General features: G+C 48.7%; 2 protein-coding genes across 5 annotated transcripts in view; both read left to right on the top strand.

Moving 5' to 3' along the window:
* Positions 1-7,969, top strand: part of IRAK2 (interleukin 1 receptor associated kinase 2) — a 74,143-nt gene extending 66,174 nt beyond the window's left edge. Inside the window, exons 11-13 of the mRNA XM_064361992.1 lie at positions 334-534; positions 3,098-3,386; positions 6,328-7,969. Of these exons, the coding sequence (XP_064218062.1) occupies positions 334-534; positions 3,098-3,386; positions 6,328-6,440 (603 nt within the window). The 3' untranslated portion in view covers positions 6,441-7,969. The remainder of the gene's footprint in view (positions 1-333; positions 535-3,097; positions 3,387-6,327) is intronic.
* Positions 7,970-11,764: 3,795 nt separating this feature from the next.
* TATDN2 (TatD DNase domain containing 2) overlaps positions 11,765-12,694 on the top strand; it is a 66,345-nt gene continuing 65,415 nt past the window's right edge. For 3 of the 4 annotated variants that reach the window (XR_010337230.1, XR_010337229.1, XM_012471826.2), the window contains exons 1-2: positions 11,766-12,013; positions 12,140-12,559. Coding sequence is in view for 1 of the 4 variants with exons in the window: in XM_012471826.2 (XP_012327249.2) it covers positions 12,146-12,559 (414 nt within the window). In the remaining 3 variants the exon portion in view is untranslated. Of the gene's footprint in view, positions 12,014-12,139; positions 12,560-12,694 lie in introns of all 4 variants that reach the window. The other variant, XR_001110503.2, reaches the window with a different exon arrangement.

The following is a 12,694-nucleotide window of genomic DNA, read 5'->3' as shown; positions in this document are numbered from 1 at the left end:
AAGTGCTGGGATTACAGGCATGAGCCACCACGCCTGGCCCTGGTGTAGGTATTTTTGTTCCTATTTTCCTGATGAACGAGCCGAGGCCTAGAAAAATTAAGAACTCGCATTTGTGACATGAGTTCACTATGGAGTGTCCTGTGCATGTAAGAAATTGAGTCCTTCTCCATTTCTTGGGTGTTTCACTTCTTTCTGAAATCCTTGCATTTATTCTTACAATGTCCTGTTGGTTTTCCGAGTATTTTTTGCAGTTCTGGAGGTGAGTGGGGCACGTGCGTTGGCTTTCGCAGACCTGCAACTCACACAAGGGCATTTCCACCCTTCTTTCCACAGAAGGATTTACTCCTCAGTGAAATTCCAAGCAGCGACACCTCGCTTTGCTCCAGGAAGACGGACGTGAAGAAGGTGATGGCAAAGGAGATCTGCCAGAAATACCTGGAGAAGGGCGCAGGAAGACTGCCGGAGGACTGCGCCGAGGCCCTGGCTATGGCCGCCTGCCTGTGCCTGCGGAGGCGCAACGCCAGCCTGCAGGAGGTGAGCCTCGCTGGCAGCGGTCTAGTGCCTGGGCGCGCGGGTCCGCCTCATCCGGACGGCCCCTTCACAGAGGCCTGGCGCACAAACCAGGGCTGTGTTTGCTTGCAAGCAGCAGAACCTCCCGGAGCTCTCATCAGCCACAGGCCGTATAGGGATGGATAGTGGGGAGCCTAAGGACAGGGGAGGTGCAGGGCCTCAGGGCGCAGGACCAAGTCCGCGGGTGTTAACAGAACTCGCTGTGAATCGGCTTTATTCCCCCTTCCCTACAGGCGCCTTCTCCTTTCCTCTGTGCTCTCTGGGATGGAACGGTTATGCCCGCAGGTTATAATGGATAGAATGAGCCTCCACCCTGTGTCCCACGGCAGAGGGAGAACCTGACTGGCTGAACTCAGGTCAGGTGTCCACCGCTTGGCCAATCAGGCATGGCGTGGCGGGTCCAGCATGAAAACTTGGCTGCCCAAGGCTCCCTCCCTGGATGGTGTCCAGAATCTCGCTCTGTCCCCTAGGCTAGAGTGCAGTGGTGCAGCCTCTGCTCACTGCAATTTCCACCCGTCGGGTTCAAGCAATTCTCCTGCCTCAGCCTCCCGAGTAGCTAGGATTACAGGCGTGCACCATCACACCCAGCTAATTTTTGTATTTTTAGTAGAGTCGGGGTTTCACTATGTTGGCCAAGCTGCTCTAGACTTCTCAACCTCCTGACCTCAGATGATCTGCCTGCCTTGGCCTCCCAAAGTGTTGGGGTTACAGGTGTGCGCCACTGTGCCTGGGCTCACTAAGGGTTTTAAGGAGAGGTAGAACATAATCAGGTTTATATTCTAAAAAGATCTGTCTCCTTCAACCAATTATTCTTTCAGTAAGATTTTCTTCCCTTCTTGGAGCAGTTTTCAGCTATGTTCAGCCAAAAAAAAAAAGACTTTAATCCTTTTATTCATCCCACTATTTTATTCAATGTATCACTTAAGGTGGAGGTGAAACTGCTATAACAGGGAAACTGCAAAATGCAGTGGTTTAAACAAGATACATGTCTGTTCTCTTTAGTGTAACAGTTTGAATTTACCCAGTCCAGTGCTAATGTGGCAGTGCCATAGTATTGGGAACCCAGGCTCCTTCTATATTGTTGCTCTGCTATACTTACCATGTGGCTTCCATTTCAGGGTCTAAGATGGCTGCTCTTACCCAGGCCATCACACCTGCATTCCAACCAGTGAAAGAGGATTAAAAGAAAGAGGTGGACACACTCCCTTTCTTTTAAAGATGTGATCTGGAAATGCATTTTCCTCACATAATGGAGAGCAGAACCTAGTTACATGGCCTCATCTAGCTACAAGGAAATGCAGTCTTTAGCTTGGCAAATATCTACTGTAAAGATTTATCTTAAGAAATAACATGTGATCTGGGCCTTGAAGGATGAGAGGGTTGCCATGTAGAATAAAGGGGATAGGGCACTTTGGGTGTACAAAGAGGTAGGAGATGGCCTTTGCTCTTAGTAGATCACAACCAAGCTAGGAAGATGAGAGACCAGCTGGATCAGAGACCAGATGATAAGCAGGCCTGGGTTTGGTGGTCACCTTTGCCATTTAGTGGATTGGCTGGGTGGCTTTAGGCAGGGAACTTTTCTGACCTTTTAATTTTTTATCTATAAAAGCTCATGCATTGTGTATGAAATGGATACATTAGTATACTGAATTTTTTGCAAGGCACTGAGATGAGATTTGTTATTGTTATTACAGGTATATGTGTGTGTGCTTTATGTGTGTGTGTGAAGAAGAAACATTCCTTCCTTGCTTCCCTCTAATTTTCCTAACCTCCCTAACCAGAAAAACCTTCCAGGGCAAAATCTATGTTATTTGTGTTTTTCTGATTGGAAGTGTTAGGAACTTAAACTCTTACACACACACACACACACACACACACCCCTACATGTGCACACACACAGACAAAGGGAGAGGGGAAGAATATGAATGAGTGAATCAGCGAATGAATGAACTTAGTGGCTCATTTAACCAAACAGCAGAGAGGACAGGCATTGCTTTGGTTTTAGGGAAGTTAGACCCAGGGTCTCAAACACCACAGGTACAGCCATCATGTCTCTGTGTCTGTGGCTCTCTCTCTCTCTGTTGCTTGCCTCTGCTTTATTCTGTGTTGAGCTTTCATTTTCCCCCATTGTAAATGGGTTTTCTGAGTGTGGTGGGGCATCTGGTTCTACCACTAGAAAGGAAAGGCTGGAGGTCTTTCCCCAATAAGCTCTAGGTGGAAAAGTTTCAGGGAAGGATTCTGATTGGCCTGCTTGGATCACATGCCCAAATGTAGACTAATCCTTATGGCCAGAGGAGTGGGGTACTATGGTCAGCCCATGTTGGGTCATGTCCTTTCATCTATGGCAGGGCAGGTGGTGGGCAAGTGCAGTTCTTTTCAAAGGAATGGTGCTGCTTTTTCAGACAAAGCAACCAGCATTTGGTTCTTCAGTCTGCCCCTGGCCCCATCTCTGCTGGGAGGCCAGGTGTTAGCATTTTTATTTCAGAGAGAATTCCTGATGAGCTCCCTTGTCCCTCTTCTCCCAAAGGTGCGTGGCTCTGTGGCTGCTGTTGAAGAGCGGCTCCGAGGTCAGGAGACGTTGCTCCCTTGGAGTGGGCTTTCTGAGGCTATAGGCTCTTCTTCCAACACCCCAGAGGAAACAGACGATGTGGACAATTCCAGCCTTGATGCCTCCTCCGTGAGTGTGGCACCCTGGGCGGGGGCTGCTGCCCCACTTCTCCCCATAGAGAATGGGGAAGGAAGGCTGCAGGCCATCGTGGGAAGGGAGGCCGAATCTTCCTCTGAGGCCTGCGTTGGCCCAGAACCTCCCCAGGATGGTAAGCTGGAGGTCGGAGTGCATATAGATGCTCATGTGTGTCCCCCAACTTCAGGCCATCATTTTTTCTTTCTGTTACCCTCATTCACTCCTTCATTTGGTTATTCAGTCATTCACCAACCAGCCAGTTTTTCACAGAGAAACCTTGGAGGCATCCTTGACACCTCCCTTTCCTCACTGCCCTGGACCATGTCCAGTCAATCACCCAGTCCTGTCCATTTGCCTCCTAAATCTCTCTCACCTCCATCTACTTCTCTGCATTCCCCCTTTGTCTGAGCTTCTGTCCTCAGGGGATTGCACAGCCTCCCAGAGTCCTCCTCCATCCAATCTAGCCCCTCCCTCACCAGGTCCTTCTCCAGGAGCCCGCCAGAGTAGCTTTTAAAAACACAATGTGGGCCAGGCTTGGTGGTTCACGCCTGTAATCCCAGCACTTTGAGAGGCTGAGGTGGGTGGATCAGCTGAGGTCAGGAGTTCGAGACTAGCCTGGCCAACATGGTGAAACCCCGTCTCTACTAAAAATAAAAAAAATTAGCCAGGCATGGTGGCGCGTGCCTGTAATCCCAGCTACTCGGGAGACTGAGGCAAGAGAATAGCTTGAACCTGGGAGGCGGAGGTTGCAGTGAGCCGAGATTGTGCCACTGCATTCCAGCCTGGGTGACAGAACGAGACTCCGTCTCAAAACAAAACAAAACAAAAAGCACAATGCATGTCATCCCTTGTTTAAAGTCCTCAAGGCCCCATGTGGTCTGTTCCTGTCTGCCTCTCCATTCTCACTTTACAACACAAACACCATCCTCACCAATCACTTCTAAAGATACCTTCCAGACTGGGCGTGGTGGCTCACGCCTGTAACCCAGCACTTTGGGAGGCTAGGGTGGGTGAAGCACCTGAGGTCAGGAGTTCAAGACCAGCTTGGCCAACTTGGTGAAACCCCGTCTCTACTAAAAATATAAAAATTAGCTGGGTATGGTGGTGGGTGCCTGTAGTCCCAGCTACTCCGGAGGCTGAGGCATAAGAATCTCTTGAACCCAGAGGCGGAGGTTGCAGTGAGCCAAGATCATGCCATTGCACTTCAACCTTGGGCAACAGAGTGACACTCTGTCTCAAATAAAAAAGATACCGGCCAGGCATGGTGGCTCATGCCTCTAATCCCAGCACTTTGGGAGGCCAAGGTGGGTGGATCATCTGAAGTTGGGAGTTCAAGACCAGCCTGACCAACATGGAGAAACCCCATCTCTACTAAAAATACAAAATTAGCCGGGCATGGTGGCACATGCCTGTAATCCCAGCTACTTGGGAGGCTGAGGCAGGAGAATCACTTGAACCCAGGAGCCAGAAGATTGCAGTAAGCTGAGATTGTGCCATTGCACCCCAGCCTGGGCAACAAGAGCGAAACTCCATCTCAAAAAAAGAAGATACTTCTGGTTGGGTGGCTCACACCTGTAATCCCAGCACTTTGGGAGGCCGAGGTGGGCAGATCACAAGGTCAGGAGTTTGAGACCAGCCTGGCCAAAATGGTGAAACCCCGTCTCCATTAAAAATACAAAAATTAGCCAGGTGTGGTGGCAGGTGCCTGTAATCCCAGCTACTTGGGAGGCCGAGGCAGAATTGCTTGAACCTGGGAGGCAGAGGTTGCAGTGAGCCAAGATTGCGCCACTGTATTCCAGCCTGGGTGACAGAGCAAGACTCTGTCTCAGGAAAATCAAAAAAAGATACCTTCCATTCCTGCCATTCAGGTACAAGGATACCAGATTTCTTTCTGAAATAAAAAATATAGGAAGGCACTTTTAATGCAGTGTCCCTGTCCCTTAGTAAACGTGGTTCAATGAATGTCCCAGGCTCTGACCACTCCTGTTTCTCCTTTTACTCCTCCTGCCATGGGGAGGGGAGAGGAAGAAGAAAGACAGGATGTGAACATTTTTTTCACTCCGTCCTCCCACTCCTCAACACCATAAAGAGGAACAGGGAAACCCTCTCCTTTCTGGAAGGTCAGGGTAGTTTGCGGGGCTTCCTACAAAGGCAGAGGAGATGAAAATGCTTATTACAACTGGGCGCAGTGACTCATGCCTGTAATCCTAGTACTTTGGGAGGCTGAGGTGGGCAGATTGATTGAGCCCAGGAGTTAAAGATCAGCCTGGGCAACATGGTGAAAACCCATCTCTGCAAAAGGTGCAAAAATCAGCCAGGTGTGGCTGGTCAGGCACAGTGACTCACGCCTGTAATCCCAGCACTTTGGGAGGCTGAGTCAGGTGGATCCCTTTAGGTTAGGAGTTCGAGACTAGCCTGGCCAACATCATGAAACCCTGTTTCTACTAAGAATATATGTATATAAAAAATAGAAAATTAGCTGGGTGTGGTGGCGCACATCTATAATCGCAGCTACTTGGAAGGCTGAGACAGGAGAATCGCCTGAACCCAGGATACGGAAGTTGCAGTGAGCAGAGGTTGCTCCAGCCTGGGCAACAGAGTGAGACTCTGTCTCAAAAAAAAATATTGGCTGGGTGCAGTGGCTCAGGCCTGTAAGCCTAGCACTTTGGGAGACTGAGGCAGGTGGATTACTTAAGCTCAGGAATTTGAGACTACTCTGGGCAACACTGTGAGACCCCATCTCTACTAAAATGCAAAAAAATTAGCTGGGTGTGGTGGTGTGCACCTGTAATCCCAGTTACTTGAGAGGCTGAGGCAGGAGAATTGCTTGAACCTGGGAGGTGGAGGTTGCAGTGAGTGGAGATCACACAATTGCACTCCAGCCTGGGCAACAGAGTGAGACCCTATCTCAAAAAAAAAAAAAAAAGAAAAAAAAAAAGAAAAGAAAGGGGAAAAAGAGAAATGCTCATTACACTCAGGGCCTGATTCAGAAACCTGATTTAAGTGAATCTAAGAATTATAATGATAGTAGCTTTCATGCAAGTCGCTCTTCTTTCCTTTCTATTAAGCATCAGCTACAGAGACTTCGTGGCAAATTGAGATCAACGAGGCCAAAAGGAAACTGATGGAGAATATTCTGCTCTACAAAGAGGAGAAACTGGACAGTGTTGAGCTCTTTGGCCCCTGATGACTGGAACGCAGCTGAGGACCCTTGTCCTTAGTTGGAAAGATGAGTATCAGATCAAGAAAAAGGTCTGAGGCAGAATCCAAGACCTGCCTGGAAATACGCAACAAAACCTCAGCTCTCCTGGGTGGGAGGGAAACTTCATTTCACTGGAATGAGTTGGGAGAGAAGGGCCCTCAGCTTTTAGAGACACAAAAAGCCATGAAGCCTCTTCCTTTCTGGGCTTTGTTAGCTAGTGCAGGGGATCAGAGGAGACTGAAGCAGAAACCCTGTACGCGGGCCCAGGATGTGGGTGATTTTGTGGTTCCAAGGACTGTGTGATGATAACCACCCCTGCAGATTCCATTACCTCAGCAGCTCCTGTCCCCCCACCACTGGCGGAGCATTCTGCAATGCCATAGCATTTTCTGGAGCTAAGATCTCTGGGTCATATTTGCTGACAGCCTGCCAGCTTTCATGCTCTGAAAGACTTTTTTTAGTTTTTATTTTTATTTTTTTGTAGAGATGGGGTCTCGCTTTGTTGCCCAGGCTGGTCTTGAAGTCCCGGGCCCAAGTAGTCCTCCCACCTCGGCCTCCCAAAGTGCTGGGATTACAGGTTGGAGCCACTGTGGCTGTCCTGAAAGACTTTCAACTTGTGTCTCAGTGCAGTTCTTGACTCACCTCTCCAGGTCTCAAGTTCTACAAATGGCAGACACCTGGCGAAGCACTCTACAGGCTTTCCACTTCCTGTATTGGAAATCTTGCAACTCACATATTTATTTAGTCACTTCCTGGCACCTTTATCTTCCCATCCCACTAATATTAGTGTTTTTTTAATGGAGCTTTTATTTTGTTATTTTTTTGAGACAGTCTCACTCTCTTGCCTAGGCTAGAGTGCAGCGGTGCAACCTCGGCTCACTGCAACTTCTGCCTCCCAGGTTCAAGCGATTCTCCTGCCTCAGCCTCCTGAGTAGCTGGGACTATAGATGCCCACCACCATGCCTGGCTAATTTTTATATTTTTAGTTGAGACGGGGTTTCACCATATTCGCCAGGTTGGTCTCAAACTCCTGACCTTGTGATCCACCCACCTTGGCCTCCCAAAGTGCTGGGATTACAGGCATGAGCCACCACACCCACCCAAGAATATGTGTTATTTATAACTGGATGAAGAATCAGGAGACTGCATTTCATGTCTGATTCTGCTGCTAATTAAGTCAGTCATTTAGTTTTTGGGACCTCAGTTTCTTTGTAAGTAAGATAACACCTGCTTGTTCTCCATCCCTGGGCTGTTGGGAGGAACAGATGAGACAGTGGCTATAGAAGCACTTGGAAAATGCACTTGTCCTGTTTTATAAAATAAATAAAAAGGTATTAAATGTATATTTCTGCCAGGTACCTAATGATTATTCAGTGTGTATATATCTGAAAAGTCATGTTGCATATCTTTTTGTGAAACAGATGCTATTTTAAATTCACTGGGAGAAATGTCCTATTTAAAATGATTCTATAGTGATTTCTTTTTATATAATAAAAATATGTTTGTAAAGTCAACAGACAACTTGTAATTAGTTTTGTGTCTAGAGGAATTTGTTTAGAGAAGGCTCTCTGCATCCTTGAGACGGGGTAGCCAAGAGCTAGCTAGGATCCTGGCTCTCACTGTTGGCTGTGAATAGCTACATGATCTTGGGCCCAGGTAGGGAGTTACTGTGAGGCTCTGCTTCCTCATCTGTACACTGCAAAGAAGAAAAAGTACCCATCTCATAGGCTTGTTGTCAGGGGTAGGTCCTGCCTGGGGAAAGCATTTAGCAACTCCCCAGTAAGGACAGCTTTGGCTTGACGTGTGATGTAGCTGAACTGGGTCCCAGCCAGGTGGACAGTGATCTGTACAGGCAGCACTGTCTTCAGCTCTGGTGTCTGTAAGGATTCAAGATGAATATGCATTTTGTGCCCTAAACAGGACATGACCTGTTGCAAACTCCTTACAATTATAAGCAGGGTGTTTCCAGGGCTGTTTGAGCAATAGACGGCTGACACTAATAGGTTCCTGGTTATCCAGACATACTTGCATTTCTAGACTAGGATTTCACCTATTTTTGGAGAAGTCAGTGAATTCCTTTGGGATTTGGATGAAAGCTATAGACTTCTGCTCGGTAAGGTATAAATATATACCTGCACATTCTGAGTATATGAGTTCCATACAATCACAGGTACCGGGATGTCTTTTCATGGATCCCCCACGGGGAAAGCCTGAATTGTTTTTTTTTAGGTTAATAGAGGATTTAAAAATCCAAACAGTACAAAGGTTACATAGTGAGAAGGCAGGCTTTTTCTCATTGTGATCTTAGTCTCCAGTTTCTTCCTCCCAAAGGCAACCACTGTCACTAGGTTGGAGTATCCTTCCAAAGGCGATGCAAAACAGAGGTGATACTCAACTTAATTAGTCATCAGGGAAATGCAAATCAAAACCTCTATGAGATGCCACTTCACATTCACTAGGATAGCTATAATCAAAGACAGAAACAAGGGTTGGCTGCGATGTGGAGAAGTTGGAGCCCACACACACTGCTGGTGGGAATTGAAAATGGTGAGCACTTTGGAAACAGTTTGGCACTTCCTTCAAAGGTAAAGCAGTCTCCATATGACCTAGCAATTCTATGCGTAGGTGTCTACCCAAGAGAAATGAAAACACATCCACACAAAAGCCTGCACACCAATGTTTATAACAGCAAGAATCATAATAGCCAAAAAATAGAAACAACCCAATATCCATCAACTGATGAGTGGATAAATGAAATGTGGTCTATTCATACAATGGAATATTACTCAACCATAGAAAAGAATTAAGTATTGATACATGTTACAACATAGATGATCCTTGAGATCATGCTAAGAAAAAGCTTGCCACATATTGTATGATTCCATTTTTAATTTTGTCAGAATAGGTAAACCTATCAAGATAGAAAATAGATTACAGTCTTGCTGGAATGACAGGAGTGAGTCACCAGGCCAGCTGGTCATACACTTTTTTTTTTTTTTTTGAGACAGAGTCTGGCTCTGTTGCCCAGGCTGGAGTGCAATGGCATAATCTTGGCTCATTGCAACCTCCGCCTCCTGGGTTCAAGCGATTGATTCTATTGCCTCAGATTCCCAAGTAGCTGGGATTACAGGTGTGCAACACCATGCCCAACTAATTTTCGTATTTTTTAAAAATTAGAGATGGGGTTTCACCATGTTAGTCAGTTTGGTCTCGAACTCCTGATCCTGTGATCCACCTGCCTTGGCCTCCCAAAGTGCTGGGATTACAGGCGTGAGCCACTGCACCTGTCACTCATACACTTTAAATGAGTGAATTTTATAGTACGTAAATTATATCTCAAAGCTGTGAGAAACAAACACTCAAAGTGGTTACCCTCAGGGATTTGAAAAAAGAAAAGCATTTATCTTTGTGGGCCACTCCTCTCTATTTAGCCAAACACCTTTTTCATTCATGCTTTTCTAGGTCCTTTGTTTTTTCATGTCTTTCTTGGCCATTGCTCCTCAACAATAAGTTTAGATCGCTTCATTCTTTTTGCCTTACATTCCATTGTATGGATATTCCTTAATGTATATAACCAGCTCCTACTGATGGAGATTGAGGTTTTGTTTTCTTTCCAGCTACTATAGACAATGCCACCTTCCAAGGAGATTGTATCAATTAACACTACATCAAGGATGTATGGGAGTGCATTTCCCCACATCCTTAACCATAAGGTATATTATCTTGTTTTTTGATTATTCCCAATTTAACGAGTGGAAAATTATAATTTTATACGTACTTTTTAAATGGCTGAGGTGGAGTCATCTTTCTTATGTTTAAGAGCCTTTCGTAATTTGTTTTTGTTCATTGCTTCCTTTGCTTTTTTTTTTTTTTTTTCCTGAGACAGGGTCTCACTTTGTCTCCCTGGCTGGAGTGCAGTGGCATAATCTTGGCTCACTGCACCCTCGACTTCCCAGGCTCAAGGGATCCTCCTACCTCAGCCTCCTGAGTAGCTGGGACTACAGGCACCCACCACCACACTCGGCTAATTTTTGTGTTTCAGTAGAGACGGGGTTTCGACATGTTGCCCAGGCTGGTTTTGAACCCTCGGCCTCTCAAAGTACTGGGATTACAGACGTGTGCCACTGGACCCGGCCTCCTTCTTCAGTTTTAATACTAAGTTATTTTATATTTTGGGAGAGTTGCGACATCGAATATCGGCCCTTTGTCATGTGTTGTAAGGAGTTTTTTTTTTTTTTTTTTTTTTTTTTTTTTTTTTGAGACAGGGTCTTGCTTTGTCCTCCAGGCTGGAGTGCAGTGGTGCGATCACAGCTCACTGCAGTCTGGACCTCCGGGGCTCAAGTGATCCTCCCACCTCAGTCTCTGAGTAGCTGGGACCACGCCCAGCTAATTTTATTTTTTGTAGAGATTGCACCATGTTGGCCAGGCTGGTCTCGAACTCCCGAGCTCAAGCCATCCTCCTGCCTCGGCCTCCCAAGATGCTGGGATTGCAGGCGTGAGCCACCGCGCCCAGCCGTCTTTAATATTTTTCACCAGGTGGATATTTCACATTTTTGTGTAGTCTTTTTTTTTTTCTTTGGTGGCTTCTAATTCTTCCCCTTTCTGGGTGTCTCACTTGGTCTCTCTGAGCCACAGTTTTCTGCTCTATAATGTGGGGTCATAAGGCTCAGCACACACGGTTTAGCGTGGGTTCGATGAGCGAATCCAGGTCTGAAAGTTTTCGGCACAGGGGCTGGCGCTGAGGCGAACAGCGTTAGGCGAGGCGCGTCCATAGACGCCGCTTGCCTGCACCTCAGGCTGGCCTCAGCTTCCCGCTGTTCTAGCCCACGTGAGCCGCTCCGCCCTATCTGGCTTCTGACCAATGGACGAGTTTCCTAAGACGTACCGTCCCGCCTCCAAGCCTCTTGGCCAAAAGGCGGGCTCCATCGCTCTCGGAGTCCCGCCCCTTGGCGGGTAGAGCAATGGGCGCCTTCCGTTCGGTGCAGGTCCCGCCCCCACTGCTTTCCGGCCTGCGGGCCGCAGGGCTAGTTCCGGAGGGCGGACGCTGAGGAGGCTGGAGTGGTCGCAGCTCAGGCGGAGGCCAGGCGGGCAGGGTTGTAGGGCTGGGGTTGGCGGCGAGCTGCCTGGTGGTACAGCGGCGGCAGCCCGGTGGGCCGTCTCGAGTCGGCAGACGGGGGCGCTGCCAGCTCCCGAGGAGCAGCTCGGGCCCCTTCCGGCCCGGGGCCGGGCGGGCCCCAAGAGCTGGGCGGGTTGCGGCGCCGGGTCTGGCTCTGGCCTCCGGGCTAGGCGCCGGGCCCCTGGGCTGCGGGTACGGCAGCCATGTGTGGACCTTGAAGCGCCTTGACAGTTCTCAAGGGCTTTGTAGCCCCGGAAGCGCTTAGGCATCTTGGAAGTAGCGCTGTACAAAGTGAAGCGGTGGGTGATCTCAGAAGCACGTTGTGGGCTTGGGAACCAACGGAAGCATTTAGTAAATTTTGAATCGTTTTGACTTTTCCAACACGGTTTGGCATCTCTGAAACCTTGAGAACTGTGATGGGCAGTGGAAAGAAGAGGGAAAGGTCAGTGAAGCCAGCCCCTTGCTCTGCATTTGTGGCTTGCACTCCCCGGGGCCCGGGGTGGCGGGAATCTGAGGTGGGGCGGCCAGGAAGGGTGGTGTTGGAATCCAGGCCCCTTGTGCCTTGCAGGTGCCCATGGCGTCCGAGGGGCGCAAGGTCAAGTACAACTGGAGCAGCACGTCGGAAGGGTGTCCCAGCAAGCGCAGCTGCCTCCGGGAGCCCGGTGATGTGGCCCCCTCCAGCCGGCCAGCTCAGAGCTCTGCGTGGCGTTTGGGAGGGCCCGGCAGCCCCAAGCGCCTGAAAGCCCAGAAGGAGGACGATGTGGCTTGCTCGCGGAGGTTATCCTGGGGCTCATCCCACCGCAGAAATAACTCCTCCTCCTCTTCCCCCCGTTTCTTGGGCCCAGGTGTGGGCGGGGCCGCCTCCAAAGGCTGCCTGATTCGTAGCACTCAGGGTTTCTTGTCGTCGTCAGGGGGATCCCCTCCACGTCCTGCCAACGCCTTTCTAGAAGAAATGGCTTCTCTAGAGGAGGAAGCCTGCAGCCTTAAGGTAGGTGGCTGCTACGCTTTGCAATCGGTGAAGCCCCTTTGACTTGGCTTGCGAGGTTGGGGATGGGAATTTTGGCGGGGGGAGACTATAATAAAATATCACATCCTGGAAGGTCTGGAGGGTCTTCTCAGAAGT

The sequence above is a fragment of the Aotus nancymaae genome, unplaced genomic scaffold (assembly GCF_030222135.1).
Source record: "Aotus nancymaae isolate 86718 unplaced genomic scaffold, 86718_ANA_hifiasm-v0.15.2.pri h1tg000046l, whole genome shotgun sequence".
NCBI lineage: Eukaryota > Metazoa > Chordata > Mammalia > Primates > Aotidae > Aotus > Aotus nancymaae.
Note: the sequence above shows the minus strand (reverse complement) of the source record. Positions and strands in the feature narration are given on the sequence as shown.